At 36.8% G+C, this 18,208-nt stretch overlaps 1 protein-coding gene, 1 long non-coding RNA gene and 1 pseudogene across 3 annotated transcripts; 2 read left to right on the top strand and 1 right to left on the bottom strand.

Annotated features, from left to right (window-relative positions):
* The first annotated feature begins 1,186 nt into the window (after positions 1 to 1,186).
* Positions 1,187 to 3,313, top strand: LOC147950016 (uncharacterized). Its single transcript, XM_087509264.1, has one exon. The coding sequence runs from the start codon at positions 1,187 to 1,189 to the stop codon at positions 3,311 to 3,313; it is 2,127 nt and encodes a 708-aa protein (XP_087365390.1).
* Positions 3,314 to 8,351: 5,038 nt separating this feature from the next.
* On the top strand, positions 8,352 to 10,542 carry LOC147950015 (uncharacterized; annotated as a pseudogene).
* Positions 10,543 to 15,285: 4,743 nt separating this feature from the next.
* On the bottom strand, positions 15,286 to 17,042 carry LOC104793714 (uncharacterized). Of its 2 annotated transcripts, none has more exons than XR_769401.3 (9): positions 16,915 to 17,042; positions 16,790 to 16,825; positions 16,648 to 16,706; positions 16,380 to 16,443; positions 16,245 to 16,307; positions 15,960 to 16,103; positions 15,819 to 15,881; positions 15,611 to 15,694; positions 15,286 to 15,471 (listed from the first exon to the last, which is right to left on the bottom strand). It is a non-coding gene; the product is annotated as an uncharacterized LOC104793714 (long non-coding RNA). The 2 variants fall into 2 exon arrangements; XR_015596244.1 differs by having other exon boundaries at positions 15,960 to 16,017.
* Positions 17,043 to 18,208: the final 1,166 nt, after the last annotated feature.

Raw genomic sequence — 18,208 nt, 5'->3', positions numbered from 1 at the left:
TGGTAGTCTGCTTCGGGAAATCCAAGAGATGAAAGCATGCCTTGGAATCCTTCCTTTAAACCAAACAACATCAAACCGATCGATTCTCTGTTCCATTGGATTTATAAACAGCCATGTTTTTTCAGTTGAGTATGTGATACCCCGGTTTCCAAGACTTGCGGAGAGATTTAAAAGAATTGATTTAGCCACCTATGTCTTAATGGGCAATGTGCACTTATCTTTTTCAGTCAAGGGTCCTCAAAGAACTCCATAGTTAAGTGCGCTTATGCTGGAGTAGTCTCAAGATGGGTGACCTTCCGCGAAGTGACTATCGGAACTATGCGAGTGAGGACAAAACACAGGAAAATATCATGTGGTGATTTGTTGGGACGCTAACAAGTCTTTAAAGCCTCCCGGACATAAAAAACCAGCCGTCGGGTATAGATGGGCTAACGGGTCTAGTGAGAGGACGTGAGGCCCATTAAGGAAGGTGGACCCATGGACTGGGATTGGACATGGGGCTCATTGAGAGGTGGTGGTCGGGGCGTTACAAGTTGTATCACACTACAAGAAAACATGTCATAGCCAACTACATTTTACGACTATTATTCAGTCGCTAAATTTAGCGACTATTTGGTTACTCCGTTATGACTATTTTACGACTAAATAAAAACGATCGTACAGTAGTCGCTAACTTGCGACCAAATTCAGTAGTCGTCAAAATAGTCGCCATTTAACGACTACGTTACGACTAATATATAGAATTATAAATGCAGTCGTAACCTTGTCGTTATATAGTCCCTCAGTTACGACTATCTAGGTAGACGCATACAAGTCAACAAATTAGGCGACTATATTACGACAATATCGGCGGGTCGTACAGGTTGTCGCGTAGTAGTCGTTATTTAGCGACTATTATGCGACACTTTCGGTGGGTCGTAACATAGTCGTATAATAGTCGTAAAATATCGGTATTATAATTCACGTTTTTTTCTTCTGGGGGGGGTTGGTGTACTTGTATTATGCGACTGAATTTTAATAGTCGCTTGGTAGTCGCCAAAATTGCCTATATATACCAGCTTCACCACTTCTTCTCTCTTCACTCACCATTTCTTCTCTTCTCACTCAATAAACACAAACACATTTCCGAAAATTAAAAAAAAAATCTTCCAAAAAAAAAAAAAAAAAATTCTATTACTCTTGTATAATGTCTGGGAATTACAATTATAGTAATTCTCGAGAGTGGATGTATAAGAGGTTCGATGAAGTGACGGGCAATTTTTCGGCGGAGTTTACAACGGGGATGGAGCAATTCATGGCATTTGCAAATAGTCAATCTCTAGCACAGAATAATGGGGGTATGTTCCACTGTCCTTGTAGTCGTTGTAAGAACGATAAATTTATGTCGGGAAAAAGAATTTGGAATCATCTTTTTAGCAATGGATTTATGCCTGATTATTATATTTGGTATAAACATGGGGAAGAAATCAATATGGATATAGGAACAAGTTATGTTGGTAGTGATCAAGAAGTAGATAATGTAGATGTGGGTAATGTAGTAGAAAATCCATATGTTGATATGGTGAATGATGCATTTCGTTATAATGTGGGGTTAGATGATAACTATCATGAGGGTAGTTCTCAAAATGTAGAAGAACCAATACGTAATCATTCAAAGAAATTCTACGACTTGTTAGAAGGCGCAAAAAATCCATTATACGATGGTTGCCATGAAGGTCACTCACAATTATCGTTAGCTGCTCGAGTCATGCAAAATAAGGCGAAGTATAATATGAGTGAAAAGTTAGTGGATTCGGTGTGCGAAATGTTGAATGAGTATTTACCAGAAGGAAACCAGGCAACGGGTTCACATTATGAGACGGAAAAATTAATGCGCAATTTAGGTCTCCCATATTATACAATTGATGTTTGTATTAACAATTGTATGATATTATGGAAAGATGACGAAAAGGAAAAGACTTGTATGTTTTGTGGTGCCCAAAGATGGAAGCCAAAAGATCCTCGACGTAGAACCAAAGTACCATACAGTCGTATGTGGTATCTACTTATTGCTGATAGATTGAAGAGGATGTACCAGAGCCACAAGAATGCGGCGGCGATGAGATGGCATGCTGAGCACAAATCTAAGGAGGGAGAAATGTGTCATCCTTCAGATGCGGCGGAGTGGAAATATTTTCAAGAACAAAATCCTCGATTTGCAGAAGAACCCCGTAACGTTTATCTTGGATTATGCACTGATGGGTTCAATCCGTTTGGCGTGTCTCGTAATCATTCATTGTGGCCTGTGATCTTGACTCCATACAATCTACCCCCTGGTATGTGCATGAACGAAGAGTTCTTGTTTCTTACAATTTTGAATTCTGGGCCAAATCATCCGCGAGCTAGTCTGGATATCTTCCTCCAACCTTTGATTGAGGAGTTAAAAGAGTTGTGGTCTACTGGAGTCGATGCATACGATGTTTCCTTTCATGAAAATTTTAATCTAAAGGCAGCGCTAATGTGGACGATAAGTGACTTTCCGGCGTATGGCATGTTATCAGGATGGACAACCCATGGAAAATTGTCTTGTTCAGTTTGCATGGAAGATACAAAGTCGTTTTATCTCCCTAATGGAAGGAAGGTGTGTTGGTTTGATTGTCATCGAAGATTTCTTCCTCACGGTCATCCATTAAGGAGGAATAAGAAAGACTTCCTCAAGGGAAAAGATGCTTCGAGAGAGTATCCACCTCAGTCGTTGACCGGTGAGCAAGTTTATTATGAGCGGTTGGCTGAAGTAAAACCACCAAAAACCAAGGACGTTGGTGGAAATGGTCATGAAAAGAGGACTGCTGGCTATGGGAAGCAACACAACTGGCATAAGTTAAGCATCTTATGGGAGCTGCCTTACTGGAGGGACCTCAATCTTCGACACAATATTGATGTGATGCATACAGAGAAGAACGTTTTGGATAACATCATGTATACTCTTATGAGTGTGAAGGGTAAATCAAAAGACAACATCATGTCAAGATTGGATATACAAAAATTTTGTTCTCGGCCACAACTACATATTGATAGTGATGGTAAAGCTCCTTTCCCACCCTACACTTTGACAGAAGAAGCGAGAACAAGTTTACTAGAATGTGTCAAACATTCGGTGAGATTTCCTGATGGCTATTCGTCAGACCTAGCTAGTTGTGTTGATATGGAAAATGGAAAGTTTTCAGGCATGAAGAGTCATGACTGCCATGTCTTTATGGAACGACTACTTCCATTTCTCTTTGCAGAACTCCTAGACCGGAATGTCCACCTTGCATTATCAGGTATTAATTAATTTCATATATATACCTATATTTTTTAAGTCATTTAATAGTAATTTCAAAGTAATTAACCCTAATATTTTGCATTGTATATTGTAGGGCTTGGAGCATTTTTCCGGGACTTATGTGCGAGAAATTTGCATAAAAGTCGCATTCAAATTCTAAAACAGAACATAATTCAGATCCTATGCAATTTGGAAAAGATCTTTCCACCATCATTTTTCGACGTGATGGAGCATTTGCCTATACATCTCCCTTACGAAGCTGAATTAGGAGGCTCTGTCCAATATAGGTGGATGTATCCTTTTGAAAGGTTTTTTAAAAAATTGAAAAGAAAAGCAAAGAACAAAAGATATGCATCTGGATCAATTGTTGAATCTTATATCAATGACGAGATTGCTTATTTCTCAGAGCACTACTTCGCCGCAAATATACAAACAAAATCAAGGTAAATTCTAAAATCAATCAAGGTAGATAAAACTGTTATCATTAATTTGAAAGTCATTTACTTTACTCATTTGGTCAGGTTAACACGATTTGATCAAGGTGAAGCCCATGAATATCATGTCCCTGGAGTACCTCCTATATTTACTCACATCGGCCGTCCAAGTGGAGAAATGAATGAAGTATGGCTGTCTGAAAGAGACTATCAATGCGCACATGCATATGTATTACGAAATTGTGACTATTTTCAGCCAATTGAGAGGTATAATTATGTTTATATCGATTAAGTAAAATAAATATTATATATATAATCCACACAAAAAAAATCTCATATATTTGTGTTGGTCTTGTATATATAGTATGTTCGAGGATTTTATTGGTGCAAAATATCCGGGACTCTCGGAAAAAGAACTCTCCACCAAAAGAGCTGACGAATATCATTTATGGGTTAAAGATTATGTATGTCTTTATATAATCCTTATTAAAAATATTTTTATTATATATTATAAATAATTCTAATATAATATTGTGACTAAAATGCAGATTTCTTACTGGAACGCCACAAATCCATTTCCTACCTGGGTTCAAGAGATAGTGCATGGACCTTTGAACAAGGTCAAAACATGGCCAATGTATTTTACAAGAGGCTACTTATTTCATACACGTGATCATGGTGTTGGACGAAAGACTTGTAACTATGGAGTCTGTGTTAAAGGTGAATATTACACTGATGCATCCGATGCAGCGGATTTCTACGGGACTTTAACTGAAATTATAGAACTCGAGTATGAGGGGATGGTCAATTTGAGAATCACACTTTTTAAGTGTAAGTGGTATGACCCTGTTATGGGTAGAGGCACTCGAATGAGCAATGGTGGCGTTGTAGACGTTCTATCATCGAGAAAATATAATAAATACGAACCATTTATTCTAGGTGCGTATATATATATATATATATGTATATTATTTTTTAATGTCGATAATATATATATGTGTAACTCATATTTGTGTTGATATTCCTAAACAGCCTCCCAGGCGCATCAAGTTTGCTATATTCCCTATCCATACACAAAGAAGCCAAGGAAGGAATGGCTCAATGTTTTAAAAGTTAATCCGAGGGGAAACATTGCAGGAGAATATGAGAACAAAGAACCGACTCTTTTGCAAACAGAAAATGATGATGCTGTCTTGGTGACTACTATTGAAGACGAGTGTGGAGTCAAGTGGACTCACACTGTCGAGGGTGACGGTCTTGGTGCGCAAAGAGGACGTTGCAATCTTTTAGTGGGGATGAATTATGACACCCCGAATTCCAAGACTTGCGGAGATGTTTAAAAGAATTGATTTGGCCACCTATGTGATGCGGACATCAGAACTAAACCAAATCGGGAGCATGACAAACCAACCGGTCCACACACCAAACCGGTCCACGAAGAACATCTTGGAGAATCTTTTCCCAAATAGAGTTCTGATAAAGCACAAAGAGAAGGGTTAATTATTCATCATCAAATTAACCATAAGAAGTCCAATGGTTAAAGAGGGATTAAGCATCATCAAGTCAAATCACCTCATTGTTGGGATATGACTGTTGCACTCTTTTTCCCTTGTCTAGGATTTTTCCCACTGAGTTTACCTAGAAATTTTTTAATGAGGCAACACCAAGTCATCAAGGAATCACTTACCATTCATATGATTCAAAGATGACACAAGAAGTCATAGCTGAAGTACTTATTGGACTACTCGCTGGACCTGCTGAACTACTCGCTGACAGACATGCTGAACTACTCGTTGACAGACATGTTGAACTACTCGCATATGGAACATACATCATTGCAAGATATGAAGAGTTTCAGACTTTTGACACTTGGACCAGCCCTGGAGAAGCCCACACACCTATTTGATTCACCACAAGTCCCCAGCTCATGGAGAACAACCCATGAGAAGACCCAAGTCCAAACCACCATTTGAATCATGTCTGTTAATTTACTTGGAGCCAGATAAGGAAACTTCCATTTGCCTTCACTTGGACGTGCCCCAAATCTACATACCGAAACCAGGAGAGCCTCTACAACCACCAGAGAATATTTGGAGGATATTCACACGCAATAATAGCCATTGGATCAGGTAGATTCAATTCTATTATTACTTGCTTTTTTCGGACCCGATTGTCATCAATGCGCAACTACTACTTCCTATTTTATTTTTGTGCATATTCGAGTTTCCACAAGTGCCTAAGAAGCTTCCAAGATGTCACCACTTCCTCCCCAAGTTAACGAGATACAAGGCACAACTCACTTGCCTTACTTGGACTGATTCTATATTTAATGGTCCAACGATCATATTTTCATTAATTGTTGTGATTTCTTTCTTGTTTTAGAACACTAGAACGTGTAGATGAGACTATAAATGCTCATTAGTTCGTTCATTGTAAATTACCCTTGAACATTTTAAAGTAATAGAAACGTTTTCTTCTTTACAAAGTTTGAGTCTTTCTATTGCTTTGTTCTTTAGTTCTTTGTTAGTGATTCACTTAGTGCTTCAGAATCCGGCGGATTAAGTTTGTTGAGTGATTCAACATCCTTCATTTGTTCATTGATCGAGCGAGTCGATTATCCCCACCGATTGAGCGAGTCAATCACCCATTTATCCATCGTACCACCCCTTGATTTACAAGAGAGTGTTTCAGAGCCAGCTCGTGAATTCCACCTTCCGCAAGATAAGCTTGGAATCTCTTGATCCTTATGTGGTCTTAAGTTGGAGTGATTCCAATCTTACATCATCTGGTATCAGAGCTTCAAAAGCTCCTATCCCCAAGGTTGTATCTCTTCAACCTTTATCATTTTTAATTTTTGTTATTTATTTATTTTTATAAAACCTAAAACCAAATAAAAATTTTGTTTCTTGCTTTGTTCTTGTTTATTTGCTTCAGTTTCATTAAAAAAAATATATATATTTGCTTTAGTCAATTATTATTTTCTTATTTATTTAAAGAAAAAAGCCATTAAAAAAATCATATCTTTGTTAGCTTAATTAATTTTTGAATTATTCTATTAGATAAAACCAAAAAAAAAAAAAATTGATTTTCATATTTGTTATTTGAATTTTTCGGATTTATTAAAAGAAAAAAAAAAGAAAAATCATTTCTATTATTCCTTATTTGTTGATTTACTTTTGCTACATCTTTCTTTTGCTTGTGCAAGATTCTTCTATCACGAACACTAGAGCAAACATGGAGTCTATTGAGTTTTATTCGGATGAAGAAATCGAAGGAGAAGAGCCCTATCAAGTCACGTCGGATGAGGAAGACAACTATGAAGCTATCTTGTGGCAACGTGATAGTAGTTCAGCTTCTGATTTAAGGGATGAACCAGATCGCGAAGCACCAGACCCAGAACCACCCGACTCATACATCACCAATAAAGGAAATGATAATCACTTCAAGAAGAGATTTAAAGATGATTTTGATAGACATGGTTCAAAATCTCCACTGACCCCAATTATGTGTTTTTCAGGAAATGATAATCACTTCAAGAAGAGAGAAGACATGGAGTATGATAGAGGAACAACGAAGGGCTACCATTATCAATGTCCTAAAAGGCAAAAACAGAATTCCAACCATCACATCTTGTCACACCAAGTGCCTACATCCTCATGTCAAGCAAAACTGAGAGACAAATACTTTCGTACAAACTCACAAGTCGTACAGGAAGTGACTCAAAGAGGATCAATTCGGCTTAAACCACCTCCAAGTGGTAGACGTGACCCCCTAGCTGAGGGAGATGCAAGTGCCAGTAAGCTAAGAGGAGGCGAGCTGGAACATGGCACTAGAAAAGACCCATTTCTATCAATACCCAACCAGACCGACAAGACAAATTTCAAGTTATCTCTAAACAATGGTTATGAATATTTTGGACCTGAGAGTTTTGAGTTTGCAGGACAGAAAAGAGATTATCCACAATGGGAACTTAACATGGACATGTACTTTAAGTACTATGCCATTCCCAAAGAAGAGAGGCTCGAATATTGTCTTGAAAAATTCAAGGGAAGCGCAAGACTTTGGTGGAACCAAGAAGAAAAAGTTAGACGAAGGTTTAAGGAGCCAATACTCAAAACGTGGGAACAACTAAAGTTGCTTATGAGGGAGAGATATGCACCTCAAATTCTGTCCCAGCCTAGTCAAAACACTTACACTTCAGAGGAACCAAGTCGAGAGAAAACTACACACCACCGTGTTAGTTCCAATCAAAACGCAGATCAAAATTCCAACAAGGTAAGTTACACGAATATTGAGCTTAACTTTTATCGGCAACTAGACCACGTGATGCACTTGCTTTCATCCAAAAGGTATGAGAAAGGTGCTGGTTAAAAAGGAGAATCAAAACCCATACCTTCACTTGAACCGCGAGACAAACTTAAGCAAGGTAAGTCCTCTAATTTTTCAAAGTCTATTGAATCGTCATGCTATAGATGTCATAAGAGAGGTCATTTGCTGCAACATGTCCTCAAAGACAAGTAGAAGATGTCACATCGCTAGAATTAAAACTGAATGCATCTAGTTCAAATGACAGTTTATCACCATCAAATTTAGAAATTCCCAATTCTAGATTAATGTGCTTGACTTTGCCAAAGGTTATTGATGCAGATCAATGTTCTAGCATGGATGAAAGATCTAAAGAGGTAGACTACAAGGTATCAACTTCAAAGGTAGTTGATGTTGACACAAGTCTTGAGACAGAACTTTCCGAAACAACATCAATACAAGTTTGCCAAAATAAGGCGTATGAGCAAGCAACTCCTAAAGCATGTGTGAAGGCACAACCATCTTCAACACCATTTGATCCTGCTTCAAAGATCACTCTCATTAAGTCAGAGTTGATGTCAAACACTCTACATGGTACTCTAGTAAGTAAAACATACGATCTTATTCGATATTGGGATTATTTAACCATTGATTGTAGCTTCAAACACTTTGTCATAAATGATTCAGCTTCAAGTATAATGCACTTGATTTTATCCTTAAGTGTCAAGAAAGATACATGTACCATAGACGTGTATAATGGCAAGCAAGAGACCACATCCAAAAGGGTCTTAAATGTGGAGCAAACGGATAAACTTGCAAGGCATGATAACATGTGACCAAACCAAGACGTAAAAACGTGTTTACAAGCCACTAGAGAAGATGAAGTTGACACAAACGACATCTTTCTGCAAGAAGAACCACCGGATCAAACATTAAATCAACCAACCTTGTTGATTTTGAATGATACACTCATTGATGAACTATGTCAAGTAAGTAACCCATTGTTTCAATTTATTTCAAATAATTTGAATGATGCGATTATAAACTTATTAAAACCTAAAGAGTGTGAGAAAAATATAGGTTATTTAAATAAAACTATTAAACTAGTTTCTTTTATTATTACACATCGAATAGTTGATTTACTTTGTGCTATACTTTGTAGAAAAGAATGGTTCAAACCAAAAATATTTTACATGTTTATATTGATCCCATGACTGTAATAACGCACTTGTTCTTCGCCAAAAGTGTCAACAACATTGCAAGTACAAAAGAGGATCATAAAGGCAATTTACCGGAGATGAAGAGACCCATGAATATCCTAAATCAAAACCGGAGTAAACCAGCGCCATTGGTGGTCACACCATTCCTTAATGAGACTAGAAGAGTCCCAGAATCTTTCTTAATTAAAGGGAACCACCGGATCTCAAAGCTCAAGCGCAGATCCAAGGAGGAGCTAAGCGCGCTACACAATCAACCATGATACCGGATCAAAACCGAGGCGTGATCCTATCTTTCCAGCTCAAAGGAGAGCAACTTGATGCACCACACATCACAAAACAAAAACCATACCGAGGTAAGACCCTAAACTCCCAAAATCGAATGAAAGCTAACTTGCTTTCTCTTGGTGCAGATTGTACAGTTTCGAGGACGAAACTTTTTCAAGGGAGAGGGTATGATGCGGACATCAGAACTAAACCATACCGGGAGCATGGCAAACCAACCGGTCCACACACCAAACCGGTCCAGGAAGAACATCTTCGAGAATCTTTTCCCAAATAGAGTTCTGATCAAGCACAAAGAGAAGGGTTAATTATTCATCATCAAATTAACCATAAGAAGTCCAATGGTTCAAGAGGGATCAAGCATCATCAAGTCAAATCATCTCATTGTTGGGATATGACTGTTGCACTCTTTTTCCCTTGTCTAGGGTTTTTCCCACTAGGTTTACCTAGAAAGCTTTTTATTGAGGCAACACCAAGTCATCAAGGAATCACTTACCATTCATCTGATTCAAAGATGACACAAGAAGTCATAGCTGAAGTACTTATTGGACTACTCGCTGGACCTGCTGAACTACTCGCTGACAGACATACTGAACTACTCGTTGACAGACATGTTGAACTACTCGCATATGGAACAGACATCATTGCAAGCTATGAAGAGTTTCATACTTTTGACACTTGGACCAGCCCTGGAGGAAGCCCATACACCTATTTGATTCACCACAAGTCCCCAGCCCATGGAGAACAACCCATGAGAAGACCCAAGTCCAAACCACCCTTTGAATCATGTCCGTTGATTTACTTAGAGCCAGATAAGGAAACTTCCATTTGCCTTCACTTGAACATGCCCCAAATCTACATATGGAAACCAGGAGAGCCTCTACAACCACCAGAGAATATTTGGAGGATATTCACACGCAATAATAGCCATTGGATCAGGCAAAAGACCCAAGTTAACGAGATACAAGGCACACCTCACTTGCATTACTTGGACTGATTCTACATTTAATGGTCCAACGATCATATTTTCATTAATTGTTGTGATTTCTTTCTTGTTTTAGAACACTAGAACGTGTAGATGAGCCTATAAATGCTCATTAGTTCGTTCATTGTAAATTACCCTTGATCATTTTAAAGTAATAAAAACGTTTTCTTCTTTACAAAGTTTGAGTCTTTGTATTGCTTTGTTCTTTAGTTCTTTGTGAGTAATTCACTTAGTGCTTCAGAATCCGGCGGATTAAGTTTGTTGAGTGATTCAACATCCTTCATTCGTTCATTGATCGAGCGAGTCGATTATCCCCAACGATTGAGCGAGTCAATCACCCATCTATCCATCGTACCACCCCTTGATTCACAAGAGAGTGCTTCAGAGCCAGCTCGTGAATTCCACCTTCCGCAAGATAAGCTTGGAATCTCTTGATCCTTGTGTGATATTAATTTGGAGTGATTCCAATCTTACATCACTGTGTCACCAAAGTGCACTTATCAAAGAACTCAAGAGTTAAGCGTGCTTATGCTGGAGTAGTCTCAAGATGGGTGACCTTCCGGGAAGTGACTGATAGCTCTATATTTTGTCTCTTCTTAGCATGTATTGTCATGCATTTAGCTAGGATAACTACTCGTTTTGCATCAATTTCTAGCCTCTTTTGTACACTTTGCATATTTAGGTAATTCTTGCATCATCCTTGCATACATTGTGCATTTCGGATTATTTTGAGGTATCTAGGAGGCATCAGGAACACATCTTCCGAGACGCCGTTCGAGTCGCTGTTCGTGTCATCGTTCAAGCCAATGTTATATTCCTCTCTCGAGCCAACCGTCGTTCTGTCAAGACTATTCTTCTCGACCCTTGTACAGCTCGACCCGTTCGCCAGCTGAGACTAGCCCACTCGATCCGTTCGAGTCCACGTCCTTCGAGTCGACCCAACACCATTCGAGTCCACGTCCTACGAGTTGACCCAACACCATTAGAGTCCACGTTCTTCGAGTCAACCCAACACCACTCGAGCCACCCGTTCGAGCCAACATATTCACCCACTCTCGAGTCGTCGTTTGAATCATCGTTGGAGCCACCGGTTGAGAGATTCAGCTTTTGACGTCTTCATCAAAGTTTTAGGGAATTGAGTCCTCCACTCAGCTCGAGTCGCATCACCTCCACTGGACCTACCTCGAGTCGCATCACCTCCACTCGACCAAGCTCGAGTCGCATCACCTCCACTAGACCCACCTCGAGTCGTATGACCTCGACTCGATCTGTTCCACTCGACCGCACCCCAGGGAGAGACGACACGCGACTCGACCGCACATGTTTGGTTTCACACGCTTCAGGAGATTCCGAACCGACGCTCTATCTTGTCGTTTTAAGTTTTATGTTTTTCCATGTTGGACTACTATAAATACGTTTTGTTAAGTCTTGGCTGAGACATCTTATCTTTTATCTCATTTTCGTTTTGTTCTTAAGGTTCTACCTAGCCACCTAAAACGTTTTGAGACTTTGTATCCAAATATCTTTTATTCCGTTTAGTTTTTGCATTTGATTTCTTCTACAAAGTTGTTCATCTCATTCTTGTCTATCTTATTATGCATTGTTCAATGTTTTCTGGATTCGTGTCTTGGGTGATGATTTCTGGATCTGAGTAGTGCTAGAGTTCTTGGGGATGGGATAGACAAGGCGGGGGATCTTAGGATGTAGAGTGTTTAAGCTTTTATTTCTATGATTCCCTTCTAGACTAGTGTTAGAAATGCTAGTTTCTCTCTGATCAATTTGAACTAGGTTCGAGATATTTCCACACCCAAAAGGTGTTTGATGAAATGTTTGACCAATTAGTGCCAGAGACTTACGTTCCTAACCTAAGATATTAGTTGTCTAGGATGTTTGTTGACATGAACGAACTTGTTTGTCATGCCTGCTCAACCATGTTTCTCTATCAAGAGCTGAGTATGGAAGTGGTTGAGTCTGAGTAGCTTTTGCCAAGAGATTGGATTAGCTAAGTTGTGATGTTCGTTGTTTAGGGATAGATCGCTTGTGGCATGTTAAACACTCTGTAGACTAGGATACTCCACCGACATCAATTACTCCCATCCTTAGGACTTCTATCTTTTTGATTGTTATTACATTCCTAAGACTGTTTCGTTTGTTCATGCTTAGAATCATTTTCGGTTTCACTTATTCTTGTTCGCTTCTTGTCACACATTTTCATTTCTAGTTCTATGATTCATTTTCGTTTTGCATTCTGATCACTCTAGAATTGTTAGACATAAAAACACTCTTTTTGATTTGGCTTAACTTGTGATTTCTTGATTGCATCTTGAGTGATAGTAAAGTTTCCATTTGGATTGACACCTTAAGCACTACAACACATAAGGTTAATTGAACCTGCTAGGAAGAAGACACAAAAATCCTAGTATCAGTGACTATCGGAACTATGCGAGTGAGGACAAAACACAAGAAAAGATCATGTGGTGATTTTTAGGGACGGTAACAAGTCTTTAAAGCCTCCCGGACATAGCAAACTGGCCATCATATATAGATGGGCTCACGGGTCTAGTAAGAGGTCGTGAGGCCCATTAAGGAAGGTGGGCCCATGGACTGGGATTGGACATGGGGCTCACTGAGAGATGGCGATCGGAGGGTTACAGAAAACTCGGTCGAAGGTTCACTCTCACCCATCTTCCACAAATAAACATCATGTTCTGCGTCAACCTGCAAATTTACACCAGCTGGGTCCGGTAGACATTGTTTCAGGAGTTGGATAATAGGATTCCTATTTCTGCTAATAGGAGTTCCAAATTTGGTTGGCAAGGTAGCCATAAAAAGACAAGTTGCCTAGTTTCATGCAATAAGCTTACCCATAAAATCATATAGATCATATCCAATGGTTGCATCAATCATAAAAAAAAAGAGAGAGAGGCATGACTGAAGAGAGTCCAGAAGAGGATCATGGGTCTCCTGAAATTGCCGAAACGAATCCAGGAAGCCCTTCTTCAAAGACCAACAACATCAACAACATATATATATATATATATATATATATATATATATTATGCTACCCTTTCAGTTTCAATTTAAGTGATGTTTTAGGATTTATTTATTTATTTTAAACGATGTTTTTAACATTTTGTAATTCTGTTCAAAAATTCATTTTATATATTAAGTATATATTTTTGTTGGTTGAATTTATCTATTAAGTATATATTTTTGTTAAATTTTTTTTCAACAGTTTAATGTTTCCAAAAGGGTGTTGAATAAAAAAAAAATCGATATAGATTCATTTTTTTTTTTTACCTATGTGGATTCATTTGAGTTGAGTACATTCAACCGGTTGAATGCAAAGGAAGTGGGGTCTTCAGTGATACGTGTCAACTTGTGATTGGATAAAGTGGTGAGAGAAGGTTTTTTTTCCTATTGGTTATCCAGATTTTTGTGTTTTTTTTATATCCTCTCAATTATTTATACTTAATTATTTGGTTGTAATCAATTTTTTTTAAAAAGGAAATTTATATCAAAATTCATCATTTTAAAAAAATCTATATATAGAGACTATTTTTGTTTCATTTGGACATAAAAAAACTTCATTTCTCACTATAACTTTCTCCTATATCTTCCTATCAACTCTTTATATTTTGTTAAACTTTTTTTTGTTGTTAAATGGATTTCAATAATAATCCATTTAATCTTTTTTTTTTGTTAAATGGAACCACCGCTGTTATTCTTGAAGCAGTTGCATCGCATGATCTATGGATATGACATGCTTTTTTTGAGTGTCCAGGCACATTGAACGATATCAATGTTCTTGATCGTTCACCATTGTTCGATGATGTTGAATTTTATTAAAGAAAACTATAGGAGAGATTAAAATTGATTTGGGTGTTAAATGATTAGGTGGAAGAAAGAGAAAATTATGTGGAGTGCTAAAAGTTGAGGTGGAGAGTGTTGAAAAGAAAACCATTGTACATGGTCTTAGATGTTCATATTCCCATTTAACATAGTATGTTAAATGCAAAATTAGAAGTCCTTTTTAATAAATAAAAAGCGCTTCAAAAATTATTGAAGTTGCAAATTGCTAATTTTAATTTTATTTATTGTTATATTTCATTACACGTTAAAACTGAGCCCCTATGTTATTGGCTCAAAAAATTATATTAATCTCTCTATATTAAGGAGAATTTTTGGTGCCAATGTGGAAAACCCACAATTATTCTTAGCATTGTTATTTCTCATTTTTTTAATTATATTGTTCCATTTACCAAACACTTTATGTTACACAATATATATATTTATTTATATTATGATAGAGCCAATTGCCAAACATAAATAAGTTGTAATAACACCTCGATTTCAAATAGTATGGTTGTGAAATGTGGATAGCTTAAAAATTATTGGGCAAAAGGGGAATCATGAGAGTCATGAAAATATAAGAGTTAATTAAAGGGAATTTGGCCACAAATGCCACTTTTAAAAGAAAAGTTGTTAGAATTGCCATTTTCTAAATTTCTTGTGCAAAATGTCACTTTCTACTAATAGGGAATGTAATAAAAGACAGAACTACCCTTTATATTAAAGGAGGAAATGAGAGAACGTGGGCAGTTTGAAATGTTCGAAGGAATGATGATGTGACACAAATTAATAGCTGCGATTCTCTTTCAATTATGGGTTTAAGTGTATTAAAGAGCAATGAGAGTTAATGCTTTAATGATGCCATTGTTTAGGAGTAAACCTAAATAGATCTAAAGAAGATGATTGGTGAAGAGTTGGTCGATTTGGTGGTGGCTGAATAATCATTGTTACATACTGAGTTTGTACAACAACAAACAAGTTCGTCTAAGTTAAACAAAAGTGGTCTACCAAAGAGAGGACATCTATCTTGGCAGTTGGACCTGGTCCACCAGGGCGGCAAAATTTTCAGTGAACACGCCGTCAACAGAACTGCAGTGACGACAAGTTGAGTTGTCGTTAGCGATAGACACAAAAGTGAAGAATACCAATGGTGACTACAAAGAATGGATAACCAAACAAATATGATCCAATAAAAAGAATGGATAACCAAACCAAACATAGGACATACATAATTAGGGTGGACATATATCTTGACTCTTGAAACCGATCCATTGGAGGCACAACATTTCCAATGCATGTGTCGTCATGAGACCTGCAATGAGGACAAGTTAGGTTTTTATTACAAAAGGTGGACATAATAATGGTGGACATATACTGTGACTGCTGAACGAAGTCCACTAAAACAAACTATTGACATAGTAAGGGTGGACATATACCTTAACTATTGAAACTGGTCCACCAGAGGGACAACATATATTGTGCATGCATTCTCATCAAACCTGCAACGGGGACAAGTTGCGTTTTTGTTACAAATGGACCAAACGACTAAAATAATAACGGTCCGCATATATCTTAACTGTTGGATCTGAATGTGGATGATAGGAGGTACACCATTCCTAGTGCACGCTTCTTCATCTGACATGTGGGCAACAATGAACAAGTTCGTCAGGCCCGATGGAAATGATCTACTCAACTGAAGGAGATGATAATTGTGGACAAACCTGCAGAGTTTGAAAGTTTTTTTTTAGGACAAGTTAGGTTTTTGTTATAAAAGGTGAACATATTAATGATGGACATATACTATGACTGTTGAATGTAGTCCACTAAAACAAACGATTAAGAGAGTAAGGGTGGACATATACCTTGACTGTTAAAACTGGTCCAACGAAGAGACAACATATATTGTGCATGTGTCATCATCAAACCTGCAACAGGGACAAATTGGGTTTTTGTTACAAATGGATCAAATGACTGAAATAATAATGATGCACATATACCTTAACTGTTGGATCTGGATGTGGACGAGAGGAGTCACACCATTCCCAGTGCCAGCTTCTTCATCTGACATGTGGGCAACAATGGACAAGTTCGTCAGACCCGATGGATATGATCTACTCAATTGAAGGACATGATAATTGTGGACAAAAGCATTGTATGATGAATTTGGTCCACCGTCTTCATACCTGCAGGGTAGACAGATGATTTGTTAGATATGATCAGCAAGATGTAAATGAGAAAGGAGATTTTATAGCGGTGAACAATAACCTGAGTTTTGGGATCTGGCCATCGGATGAGAAGATCTACAAGGTGGAAAACTTGATTTGCTAGAAATGGATATAAATTGGAAACCGTAGTAAGATATGGTCGACCTTATATAAAGAAGTGAAAATTAACAGTGGAAGAGAACCTATGTTGGTGGATCTGGTCCTCCTGCTCCGATGACCTGCAAAGTGGACAACTATTATGTTAGAAAATCAAAAATTGACTTCCAACATATGAAGAAATTGACTGGATGAAGAAATCCATCATTACATGCAAAGACGACGATTTGCTATTGAAGAAGATGAAAAGATGATGCAGACGAAGAACTCGAGAATTATAGGAGAGAAAGTCGTTCTTAAACGCAATTGTATTAATTATTATTCTTACTTTATGTCAATTCTTCCTAAATGCAACAGACAATATTTTTTTAGTTTTAATTTTGAGTAAAAAGGATGAAGGGTATAATAGTATTCTTATAGATGTTTTATGGCAGGTGGAAGAAGGAATTATTGAAAGTGGCATTGGTGAGAATGTTTGCTACTGTTCATGGCAGTTTGGACAAAATTCTCTTAATTAAACATGATTGCGTTAGAAACTGTTATTGAACTCAAAACACGAACATAAAAGCAACCTTTGTCATTTAATGATTTAGGACGAGTTAGCTTTAATGAGCTGTGTAACATAATAACAAAAGAAACTGGCAGGGCTGGTCCTATTGTTTATGTGGCCTAAAGCAAATTTATAGAAGTGTAATTGTTAAAAGTTGTGAAACTTTTACATAGTTAAAAAAAAAATTCAGTAATATTTTTAAGGTTGTATATGTGATTAATAAAATAATGAAGGAAAAGATAAAAGAAAACTACAGTAAAACCTCTATAAATTAATATTCTATAAATTAATAAACACTATAAATTAATAAATTTTGTTAGTCCCAAGTTGGGTCCGTGTAAAAGATAACAAAATTCGATAAGATAATAAGATAATATTTTTTTTTGAAATCCCCTAGTAAAATATGGTCCCAATAATATCATAAATTAATAATCATGTAAATTTAAATATATATATATGCTCATATAGTAAAGTATGTTTCTCTTAAAACCTCATATCTATAAAACAATTGTTATGTTGTAGCTTCAAACTATAATGATATAAAATATTATATAACATTTCATAAAACATCTAAAACTTTTTTAAGTTTTTTTATTTCTAAATGTGCATCATTTACATTTGATACTTTGATAGACGATTAAAATACGAAATTTATTATTCTTATTCATAAATTTGAATATTTATGTCATGTATATAAGTGAATTTGTCTATATTTGTCATTCATTGTCAATAATATTTTTTAATTATTTCAAATTCAATTCCAATACCATAAAATTTACAACATCTAAAATTATAATCTTATATTGCAAAACTTGTCTCAATTCATATTTTTTTAAAAAATTAAACAATTAAAAATATACCTATAAAATAATAATTATTAATTTATAGATAAATTAATATTTCTATAAATTAATAAAATGTCTTGGTCCTAACATTATTAATTTATAGAGGTTTT

Source organism: Camelina sativa, chromosome 1, assembly GCF_030686135.1.
Source record: "Camelina sativa cultivar CO46 ecotype springtype chromosome 1, ASM3068613v1".
NCBI lineage: Eukaryota > Viridiplantae > Streptophyta > Magnoliopsida > Brassicales > Brassicaceae > Camelina > Camelina sativa.
Note: the sequence above shows the minus strand (reverse complement) of the source record. Positions and strands in the feature narration are given on the sequence as shown.